The 12,480-nt window shown below is 32.8% G+C and overlaps 1 protein-coding gene across 1 annotated transcript in view; it reads left to right on the top strand.

Annotated features, from left to right (window-relative positions):
* The window catches only part of LOC134692641 (uncharacterized), a 65,104-nt gene extending 53,232 nt beyond the window's left edge, over window positions 1-11,872 (top strand). Inside the window, exons 9-11 of the mRNA XM_063553100.1 lie at window positions 5,591-5,712; window positions 7,129-8,313; window positions 11,798-11,872. Coding sequence (XP_063409170.1) covers window positions 5,591-5,712; window positions 7,129-8,313; window positions 11,798-11,872 — 1,382 coding nt within the window. The remainder of the gene's footprint in view (window positions 1-5,590; window positions 5,713-7,128; window positions 8,314-11,797) is intronic.
* The last annotated feature ends 608 nt before the right edge of the window (window positions 11,873-12,480 follow it).

Genomic DNA, 12,480 nt, shown 5'->3' with positions numbered 1-12,480 from the left:
GTCAACCGAATTTGAAACCACCAAAAAAAGAGAATAAAATAGAAATTCTCTTTTTCAAATAGAATGCGTTTAAGATATAGTTCAACACGTATTAAATGCATTGTTCATTTAAAATTTCGAGCACAAAACATTATGCAAATTCTATAATTTCAAATAATTCCAAATTAAAATAGTAGCCAGTGTTTAGATAATACTTCGAAATGCTTAAACAAATTGATTTTGAATTACTTTTTTTTTTCATATCAAAACATCTCCAATTATCATTATTAATTTTTGATATAATTTTTATAATGTTAACTTAGTTACATGACTTAGTCTTACTAAAATTGATAATTAACTATTTATTATAAATGTACAAAATTATATCATATTTCCTGTATTTAATAAGTCGTTTTTGACTTGAGACTGTAAAAATGTTCATCCAATCAGAATTAGGGTTTAATAGACTTTGGTAAGCTATTTTGAAAATTAGCTGGAAATCATTCAGATTTGAATTTGAACAAAACGTCTACTGAGTTTGTTAAAATACTTGTACAATTGACGAAATGAAAGGAAATGAGAACCTTTCAAAAGGACACTTTGTGGGTATTCATGTTTTTTTCTACTCTTTGTGTATTAGTTCAATTACATGAAATGTAATACAAACAGTTGCTGGGGATGTAGCCCATGTTAGCCTACAACAAACAAGAATAGAAATGGATCATAACAAAGGATATAGTATATATATATGATAATTCTTTAAAAAGTTATGTTACTTTCTCGAATTAGATGCATTTTTTAAGAAAACAGTGTAAAAATTAATTCTAATCTGTAATTATATTAAATATATATATACGCAGATCAAATTTATTCTTTCTTTGTGTAATCATACGTTTTTTGATTGAGTTAAGTCTGCTAATTGATATTTTATCGTATGTTTTTATATGTTGTGATGTTATGCTATTGTTTCAGAAAAAAGGAGAAGGTTTGGGCCCATTAAAACGTTTAATCCCGCTGCAAATGTTTGCACCTGTCCTAAGTCAGGAATCTGATGTACAGTAGTGGTCGTTTGTTTATGTAATATATACGTGTTTCTCGTTTCTCGTTTTGTTTATATAGATTAAACCGTTGGTTTTCCCGTTTGAATGGTTTTACACTAGTAATTTTGGGGCCCTTTATAGCTTGTTGTTCGGTGTGAGCCAAGGCTCCGTGTTGAAGGCCGTACTTTAACCTATAATGGTTTAATTTTTAAATTGTTATTTGGATGGAGAGTTGTCTCATTGGCACTCACACCACATCTTCCTATATCTATATATACAATTTGAATGTAAAAGCATGACTTAAAACTTATAAATAAATTTAATGCTGCTAGTAATTGTATTTCCGGAAAGTACTTGCCATAAGTAAAAGAACGGCTTACAAGAGGTACACGAATTACTTAGAATATTAAAAGAAATACTCAAAGAATAACTTACTTTTATTAATGGAAAAGTAAAATCACAAAAATACTGAACTCAGAGGAAAATCAATTTGGAAAGTCCATAATCACATGGCAAAATCAAAAAAACAAAAAACAAAACGCATCAAAAACGAATGGACAAGAACTGTCATACTGGAAATACTCAATGTGTATTAAACATGTTAAAAAAATACTTTCTATTATTAAAAGACATACTTAATGGTATTACAAAAATTACTTTATTTGATAAACAAAAATACTTATATGTATTAAAAGAATTACTAACTATTATTAAAAGAAATACTTATATGTATTAAAATAATCACTTACTATCATTAAAAGAAATACTTAATGTGTATTCAATGAATTACTTACTATAATAAAAAGAATTACTTATTATACTAGGCAAATGAAGAAACGTTACATTGGTTTTTAATTTGAAAATATCACATATATTAATTTCAAATATTTTCATGATTAAAACTAGTAACCTGAATGATTTATCTATCAAATTTACTCATTTCTAAAATTATCGGAAATAAAATTAACGGTACTAATTTTCTTGCACCAGATGCGCATTTCGACAATACATGTCTCTTCAGTGATGCTCATGGCCAAAATATTTGAAAATATCGTGACGTCATTTTCTGATTTCAAACAAATAACCATTTTTTTCAAAAAATTACCTGTATAGAGTTGGAATCGAGTTGTCCTTTTTGTCATTTATTTTGTCAAACACGATTGTTAACAAAAGGTCGCATTGAAAGAAATTGAAGTCTGAAGACTCGTCTCAGAGATCCTGGCACAACAAATAATCGCCCCCGTAGTTGCAGGCCACGTGAAACGACGATTTGTCGATTTGTAAACGCCTCACAAACTGCACGACAAATCCACGGAAGACATAACAACAGAATATCTGCTCAAACAGTTCGTAACCGATTGCGTCAAGTTGGTATAAGAGCTATCCTTTCGCAGCGTCACTTGATGGCGCGACTTCAATGAGCACGGGTCCGGATTCGATGGAATAGGCAAACATGGAGGCAGGTTCTGTTTACCGATGAATCTAAGTTCAACTTGAAATTTAGCGACGGCAGGGTCTACCAGAGACGCAATGAACGATTGTCTAATGCGTGCGTGCAGGAAACAGATCGGTTTGGTGGTAGCAAAATCATGGTATGGGGCGGAAGTACCTACCAGGAACGCACTGAGCTCAAAATCATTGTTGGTAACTTTAATGCAACAAGATATAGGGACGAAGTTCTGGCTCCAGTTGTTCTCCCGTTTGTTGTTCTCCCGTTTCTCCGAAGACATCGTTTTAACCACGTTTTTCAGCAGGACAACACCCGTTGTCACTTGGTACACATTTCGATTACCTTTTTGGAGAATAACCATATTCGTGTGTTGCCTTTGCCAGCAATGTCTTTATCACCAATTGAACATCTTTGGGACGAACTTGGACGACGTATCAGAAATAGCTAAAATCCACCGGAAACGCTAACCCAGCTCCGAACAGCACTTTTCAGGGAATGGAACAACATCCCTCAAGATTTGTATTCGACTTTAATTGATTCCATGCGACAGAGGTGTCCGGCGGTTATAAATGCAAGAGGTGGTCATACAAGGTATTGACAAGTTAACCCGAATTCTGTACTCGTCCTGTTAAAATTTTCCGAATATGTGCAATATTGTTTTAAATTAAAAAAAAAAATTGGTATTGTTCTCTTCAAAATCATGTTAGCTAACTATTCCATTAAATAATTTTCATCAAGTTTTAGTTATAAAACTATTAAATGATCTTATAAGTATGTAACGTTGTTTTTTTTTTGCCTAGTATAAATAGAAAAAAAATACTTAGTTTTTTTAAAAGAATTACTTAAGTTACATTGAAAAAATACTTACAAAATTTAATTACTAGGTAATAACTTACAATTACTTGGCATTCATAGCAATTACTCATTTTTTGACAAACATATTTAATTTTTTGTTTTTACTTGATTTGAGTAAAATCAATATTTGTTCAAGTAAATTGCAAATAATTTTTATTTTGAGTGCACACACAGCAGCGGGTTTTTCGGCGAAAGGACCAATATTATTTTTCAAAAGTGCCTTGAAGTGCTGCTAGTTGGCAGACCTTAGTTTAGAGGGATTTTTACCCTTTTCTTTCAAATGAGGCAAAATATCCAACTTATTTTCAATAGGATAATTATCTTTTTCATAAATGGGGCCAGTTGGTAAACAAAAGTGGGGCGGTTTGCCAGTGGGGTGATTTGTAATGGATTCGAAGGGGACTGGGACATAATATTATGTTATTATTTACAGCAAAAACGAAACAACTAGATAATTTGAAAACACTAGTACTTGAGGCAAAATTTTAGATTGTAAAGATTTATTTTCACCTAATCCAACTTGTACAAGTGTACCAGTTTCCATGGATATTTCCAGATGTCCCTGGATATTTCCAAAGAAATGCATCTGTGCGGTTTACGTATCCTGCATGGTGCAGGTGCGAGCATTTTGTGGCTTTCTGTCTCTGCCAACACAACACCAGGGAGTACCGATGGAATGGGCTTACTGTCATTCGCTCTAAAATGTTTCGGAAAATATTCCCACATGACTGGCAATCAGACGACCTTCGGTTTTGGTAACGACTTCTGTAACCGGAATTCAGTCTATTCGTTTTCAAATGCGAGCAAATGTCTTTTGTGCAATCCGATAATAGTTCTACTTCACTTTCCTTTGGGTATTTATCATGTAATCTACCCGATGTTCATGCAAAAGCGGCGAAAGAACATTTCAACCCATCTGAAAAGTCCGCCATTTCGGTTGGTGTGACCACAGCGCCGACCGGCGGAGGTAAACAATTGGTGAAAGGGAGATAACTTTTTCGTGCCAGATTTTGATTTTTGTCGTTTTTGAAATGCCTTTTGTGTACTGATGATGAACAAAAATATTCCTGAAGGACATGGCGGATAAAACAAATAATCAACCTGGTAGAACATTTAAATAAACTAAAAATGAATAAATTCCTATTTTGAAATCAATACTTTATAAATGTATAGCTAGAAAACATAGAGAAATATATGTATTCGTAAAAAGGGATGACAAATAATGCATTCAAAGTAGTGTGGGTTATACGTCACTGACGAAAAAAACAACTAAAAAAAGACACCTCTATCTTTTGACTCATATCTGATTATATCTAATATTCAATGTAGTTTGTATTTCGTGTGCTGACTCTGATGAGATAGTGATTGAGAAAGTTTTTCTGTTAAAATAACAGTATGGAATGTCATTTGTAGTTTTCTATGTTGTGTCATTTGTACTAATGTTTGTCTGTTTGTCTTTTTCGTTTTTAGCCATGGCGTTGTCAGTTTGTTTTAGATTTATGAGTTTAACCGTCACTTTGATATCTTTCGTCCCTCTTTTGTAGAGTGTTCCTACATCTTAAATACAAGTTAGCATTATAATGTTGCAGTAATTTTGTCAATAACTACTACAAGTAGTAGGCATTTACTGCTTGAGTTTTTGTAAAGGATTGTGCGAATTAAAAATTTAATAGATTTCCCAATATGCTATATGGTTCCGTTAACGCTTATGAATTTGTCACTAATTAGTTGTTTAAAAAAATGATGGCAATTTTACTTCTGGTGTATTTATTTATTGCTCATTAGAATGTGTATGTTGTATAGAAGGTGTTACAGATAAGACAAAATATATGTCCTACAATGTGAACCCCTTTCCCACTTATTTTACTTCAAATACTTGTTAGTGCTGTTGTGTATAAGGTGTTACAGACAAGACCAATATATGTTCTGCCTATTATCACTCTAAACAAGAGCAAACCTTACTCAGTAAAACATAAAACACATTGTTTTAATTATAATTGACAACAACATTTCTCCGATATGAGATTTTTTTTGGCACACCATAATCTTTTATGAAAATGGAGAGAGGTTCACACGCAGAGAAAAAATTGAAAATACATATTTTTTTAAACGAAATCCTCAAATTTGTTTATTTACTACTAAATATAGTTGTAAGTTATGTTAGAAATAAATCATGGTTTCATTGTTTTTCCCTGTCAGTGTACATATCCAAAGTATCGTATTTGGTCTCGAACGTTATTTATTCAACAATATTCATCTCTTTTAGAGTATGTCGATTTTTGGTTTGATTCTATTCATTGCCATCGAACGGCTGACGAACGATCTAATCATGGACACTTCGATCCTCCGATTCTATTAGTTTTCACTGGAAAGGATAAGTATAGCAAGGTAACATAATTGTAGAACGTTGTTCATCACTTCTATCTGAGTTTTGTATAAAACCGGACATATTATCATTTGTTCGTGATTAAAGTGTCATCAGACACATGTTTGCTATTTAGACATTCATCCAAAGAAGATCAAAGAGCATAATCGCTTTAAGGTACACCTTACAAAATCAACAAAACCCATTAAAATAAGTAACCTATACACATATGAATGATAACAACATGCGAAAAAAATGAAAACCATTAATTATAAGAAGATAAAAAAAGCAATATTGTAAAACAATAATGACAGAAACCAATTGGAATGTAGGCTTCTTTTAAACAAGCACATTTAGAACGTTTGTGCCAAACCTGTTTAAGAGCACTCAGCCAAACACCAACATCGGCCAATAGCTTAACAAAACAAAGTACGAACATACAAAAATGTGTTGAATTAAGTGATTAGTCGATACCTGTTCAAAGTAAAGCGATAAATAAATTTATGCATATTTACAAAAAAACTGTAAATAAAGTTCAAGTACATATGTTCAAAAAGGATTTAGGATTATAAAACATTAACTTGTTTGGCAGGAACATGCATGTTTGCCTCGCTAAAGACCACATCACTTTAGGAGTTTACTGTAACGTAAAATATGTATGTGTTTGTTGTTGCTGTCCTAGACATAACTTATCAAATAATATTTTACAAAACAAAATATCTTGAGGAATGCGAATCACCTCTCACGTTTGTTCTGTGAAGGGTTTATAATTTTCCTGTCGATTTATCGAAAATTTTCAACGTTAATTGCAGGTTATTTGTGAAAACATAACATGTTAGTAATGATGACCTGGTATACAATGTTCGAGACAAGGATTAAGGTTTAGCATTGTGCGATTTCCTCTTCTTACATGCTAATATTTCAAATGTGAAGTTAAATTCCAATACCAGAAAAGTGCGTTTATAGGAGAGAAAATGGCATGCCTTCAATGAGATTGTAAAAAAAGATTCAGGATTTTACATATTCTTTATTCATAAGGGACTAATTCGTTTTTTTTTTTCACCCAGTGGCAAGTATTTCATGCATGTTAAGAACGAGAAAAAAACCATAAGAAAATAGGTCCTCACATAGGTTGTCGATCGAAATAATGGTTGGAAAACTTAAAAGCCACTTTGAGATAGGGGTTATAAAGATTAAAATAGAAAGTTGTCCATGTTACATGACACAGTTTTGGCCTTTAAAAGAGATGATGCAAGTTTTCTTAATGTGCAGACATACTGTACTCTTTACATGAGTCACACCGAACTTCACAACCCAAGAGGTGATACGTTGATATAGATTATATATATTGGGATTCAAAATCTAGTCAAATCATTTCATTTATTATTGATATAGTATCAATCATGACAATTGCTGGTTTTTATATCTTTTTTGTGTAGGCAGATTTTAAGACGAGAGAAAAGGAACTCAATGATCAAATGAACCAAGTTCTTGGATTTCAAACCAAATATCATCACTTGCACAACAAGTTTTATCTGTCAAATACAGAAGACAGTGACGAAGAATTTGAGAAGTTGAGATACGAAATTTACGATACTGCTCGGAAAATGGGAAATTGGGGTAATTCTTTTCCATTACAATGGATTCTTTTAGAACATCTAATTGAAATAAATAAGAACGATGGAAAACATTTCATAAATTTTTATGACATGTCAACACTGGCTAAACATCCTGATATCAACATACTAAAAGAGGGTGATTTGTTGTTGTTTCTACGATTTCAGCATAATGTAGGAAACATTATTTTCTTCGAAAAAATACCGGATTTGATCATATTGAATCCTCAGTGGTTAGCAGATGCTTTCCGATGTTTAGTCTCGGATAGGATTGACACCAGAGAATTGCACCACCTTGATGACTGGTGTCTGTTTACACAAAGAGGCAAAATAAGTGACAGTCTAATAACAAAACTCTTTGAATCAAAAGCTGGAAGTCAGTTTTCCGGAATGAAGGATAATTTGCATAAAGTTATGGACAAACTTGACATAATAGTCAAAATTGAGAACTCAAGTTATTACATAATGCCAAGCATGATGCCATCGTCCACGTTTGACGATGTATGTAAAATATTTGGAATTTCTGACGGAAAATGTAAAAGATCTTCCTGGCTTTGTTATAAATTTGACTTTCTCCCACCTTCTTTCTTCAACCATCTGTCTGCCTGGTTTCTTAGAAAGTACCACCCTAGCACAGTAGAAAATACTAGTGCTTTATATCGTGGTATCTGTATGTTTGACATTGATACATCTGGTAGTACAAAGATTCTAGTTACCATGTCAACTGATACAATTGCTCTTCAGGTTGTAACGTATTCCGAACTAAATGTGGGATTCAGAAGCACATGCAGCAAAATACACAGTGAGGTATCACAACTATTGGAATATGTAAAAGAGAGGTATAGCGTCAAAATATCTTTTAAACTCCATTTAAAATGCAGTGATGGTTATTATTTTCAAAACACATTTGAATACGAGAAATTGAAAAACGAGAAGGAGTGGTTCTGTGTTCAGCATAAGCAAATGCATCGATCTGACCAAATATGTTCGCCTTGGATGAAGAATGAGGTATGATTTTAAAACAGCATTATTATCATATGGAATCCTTAACAGTCTTATTATAGTTCAATATAATCTGGACCCATTGTATATAGTCTTAACTCTGTCTCGGTACCTTTATTTCTTCTAAACAATTCAAAATTTGGTGACTATGTGGATCGCATCTATCCCATCGAATTGGAGATAAAGGATACTACAGACACAGTTAAGTCGGCTTCATATCTTGACTTACATCTAGAAATTGACAATGAGGGTCGGTTGAAGACAAAACTTTACGACAAAAGAGATGATTTCAGCTTTCCAACTGTGAACTTTCCATTACTAAGTAGCAACATTCTAGCAGCACCTGCATACGGGGTATATATCTCCCAATTGATACGATATTCCCGTGCTTGCATTTCCTATCATGATTTTCTTGGTAGAAGGTTACTGCTCACAAGGAAGCTATTAAACCAAGAGTTCCAAATGGTGAAGTTGAAATCATCCCTTCGTAAATTTTACGGACGCCATCACAAGTTGGTTGACCGTTATGGAATAACCGTTTCAGAAATGATATCGGATATGTTCCTTACGTCGTAACTACAATCCCCTTCCCTTTCATGAATTTGACCTACCGAATTAGACTATTTACCGGATTTGTAATCACATAAGCAACACGACGTGTGCCACATGTGGATCAGGATCTGCTTACCCTTCCGGAGCACCTGAGATCACCCCTAGTTTTTGTTGGTTCGTGTTGTTTATTCTTTAGTTTTCCATGTTGTGTCATGTGTACTATTGTTTTTCTGTTTTTCTTTTTCATTTTTAGCCATGGCGTTGTCAGTTTGTTTTAGATTTACGAGTTTGACTGTCCTTTTGATATCTTTCGTCCCTCTTTTATTCTCAACTGTCTAAGTGTTTTCTGAAGAACACAACTCAAAATCTCATACTATCAAAAGTTAATTTTCAGATGTTAAGTCCAAGTAACTAAACTTTACTAGCTTGATCTGTTGTAAATGGTATTTGTAATGATAATGGAAAATGATAATGGTTTTGGTAAAAATAATTTTAAAATCCATTTGTCTTAATATTCTTTTGACGGGCTCGGCTTTTATACATCCCGCCGTTGTGTCATTGTGCTACGGTCATTTCTTTGTATCACTGTCTTTCATTTTTGCTTATGTAGTTACTAGTTTGGCTTTCTAACTATTTTGATCTGAGCGTCACTGATGAGTCTTATGTAGACGAAACGCCCGTCTGGCGTATGAAATTATAAGCCGAGTACCTTAGTTTACTATTAAGACATACGAAGACAAAATTAGAATGGAAAGAATATGTCTAGACAAATTAAAAATAGTATAATTTGTTATGAAAATTCAGGATTTTAAGAATAAATTAACACAAAAACAGAAATGGTAAGGATATATCAATACAAATTATATGAGGATTGATTCAGAATGTATTCAGGTATTTGTAGAGACAGAATTCATACTTTTAGAATAATAACACACAATTCATAAAAACTCAGATACAAATTGATAACTTTGGATCTGGATCAGTGAATGTATAATCAATTCTCATTCATAGTTTCCTCGACAAGATTTTTAAAAGAAGATAACAATAATAACGTAATGAACTACATGTTGCTTAATTTTAAATTTAATTTCTCTGGTACCATGAGTGTGTAATACTTGTTTCTTGACGTTTCATATAAACTTATCATTCTGCGAATAAAACATTACAATCAATGTATTTTCATATATGATTTAAATGTGTTTTGCAATAACATGATACAAATACCGTTCATTTACCCACAATGTTACAACATCCTTAATTTACGGAAATATTTTGTAATTTTTTTTCAAGTATGAAGCTTTCAATATGCACAAATAATTTTTTTAATCAAACAGAATGATTCGCAAACTTACATGTCAATGATATATTGACAAAGCCATGGCATAAAACTAAAAACAACCAAAAAAAATACAGTAAGAAACTAAACATAGAAAACTTAAAACTGAGCAACACAATCCCAACCCATATCCATGGGTGATCGCAGATGCTCTGAACGTAATAATTATTTACATGTATATCAAAAAAAAGAAGATGTGGTAGGATTGACAATGAGACAACTGTCCACAAGAGACCAAAATGACACAGACATTTAAAACAACTATAGGTCACCGTACGGCCTTCAACAATGATCCAAGTCCACACCGCATAGTCAGCTATAAAAGACCCCGATAAGACAATGTAAAACAATTCAAACAAGAACACTAACGGCCTTATTTATATACAAAAAAATAACGAAAAACAGATATGTTACCTATAAACAAACGACAACCACTGAATTACAGGCACATACATAAATAATGTGGCGGGGTTAGATATGTTGGCGGGATCCAAACCCTCCCCTAACCTGGGACAGTGGTATAACAGTACCACATAGGTCGTCTCTTTGCTCATCGTCAATTCTCACATTTGGTGTATTTTCCAAACTACTGTGCTGATCTTAGAGACCGATCAATAAATCTGAAGTACTGGCGAGTGGTCTCATGATGTCTTTTGGGACTAAAAGTCCATTAGATATATCAATCCAGTGGTACAAATGTAGTAACCCAGTGAACATTAACAGCACCTATTTAACTACACCAGATCTGCATTTCGACAATCAAGTATGCTCGAGACCAATTTATATTTGAAAATCAAAAACCGAATACAAAAGTGTAACAGCTGATAAAACCAAAAAGGTATTTTAACTCGTACAAGAAGCTATGCATGAGGATAATACATTCCTTAAAATGATTTCAAAATTGTTAAACGCCACTTCAATGAGACAATATCAGTTAATATAAAAATTTCTATGCCTGAACTAGGCAAAAGACACCAGCTAAAGTATAGATCCAGTGCTTACTAATAACATAAACAATAACGGTACTCATTTTACTGCACCAGTGAAGCAAAAGCTGGACATGGCTAGGCACTAGGGAGATACATTCCTTGATTTAAAATTCTTCCGAAATTTTATAACAGCATTCAAATCAAATCAATATTCGTATTTTCATGCAAGTATCAAAATACTGGCTACTAGGGTAATGCTAGGCTAATTATAATCGTGGTCAAAATGTCCCCCAGCAGACGTATCAATCCAGAGGCAGTAATAAGTAAAGTTCAATCCAAAAACACCGATCAGCCAGTCTTCCCATTATAAGTTTGACGGCTTGGTGATATCAACTTGTCTTATCAGTGACGGCTTGGTGATATGAACTTTACCTATCAGTGACGGATTACTGACTACTGACTGATCACCAAAACAGTAAAGCATACATATGCAGTAACTATATTGGCAACAAGTTTACATGTAGTTTTATAAGATACCTTACAGTTTTATTTTTGCATAACCTCCCTAATTATCATACTTGTTAGATGTTCAGTAAAACATTATGAATAGTAAAGCTATATTGTAATTATGTTGTTTTAGTATTCAATTAAACTTCTTTTATTTTGTTTTCAGCTTAAAGAGATTCCCGACAAAGCGAAAATCAACACTACACAAGATGACCAAAATCCAGGTAGTATGAATATTTAAATATTCTCCATTTGAACCTTTATCGTCTAATCGTTTTTTATTTGTTACTACAACATGACTTTTTTGTATAAATGGTGTTATAACTCAATAGTCTTGTCTTTCGAATATTCTACTTTATATCCAGGGAACAACTAGGAAGGGTGGCATTCCTTTATTCAGACTTACAAGAATTAGTTTGATTGATGACTATAAAAGTTTTTCAAGTTAATGCGTTTTCCACAAATATATCTCTTTTGATTATTGTTTACACATACGTTTACTGTCAGATTTATCGTGATGTTAAGTAAGAAGACAATTAACACAGGAATAATCAAGACATACATTTAAGTGAGGTTTGGTGGATGGTGTTATTTGGCCCCAGCAATAGCAAAACGTGTAAACTTATAACAATAATGTTTTTGTATATGCAAATACCACAGCTTTACCAATTTGGCAAATGCGCATGTTTATAATAAGTACCAACATATCTTTCTTCTATATATTTTATCATGATTAATAACAAAATCTAAAATGGACTATTTGTTGACATACTGCGCATTAAAATTAAGGCTGGAAATATAGTTAACTTCCGGTAAAATCCAAAATGGCGGATGTATGTTTAAATTTCA

Source organism: Mytilus trossulus, chromosome 12, assembly GCF_036588685.1.
Source record: "Mytilus trossulus isolate FHL-02 chromosome 12, PNRI_Mtr1.1.1.hap1, whole genome shotgun sequence".
Lineage (NCBI taxonomy): Eukaryota > Metazoa > Mollusca > Bivalvia > Mytilida > Mytilidae > Mytilus > Mytilus trossulus.
This window is presented reverse-complemented; position numbering and strand designations above follow the sequence as displayed.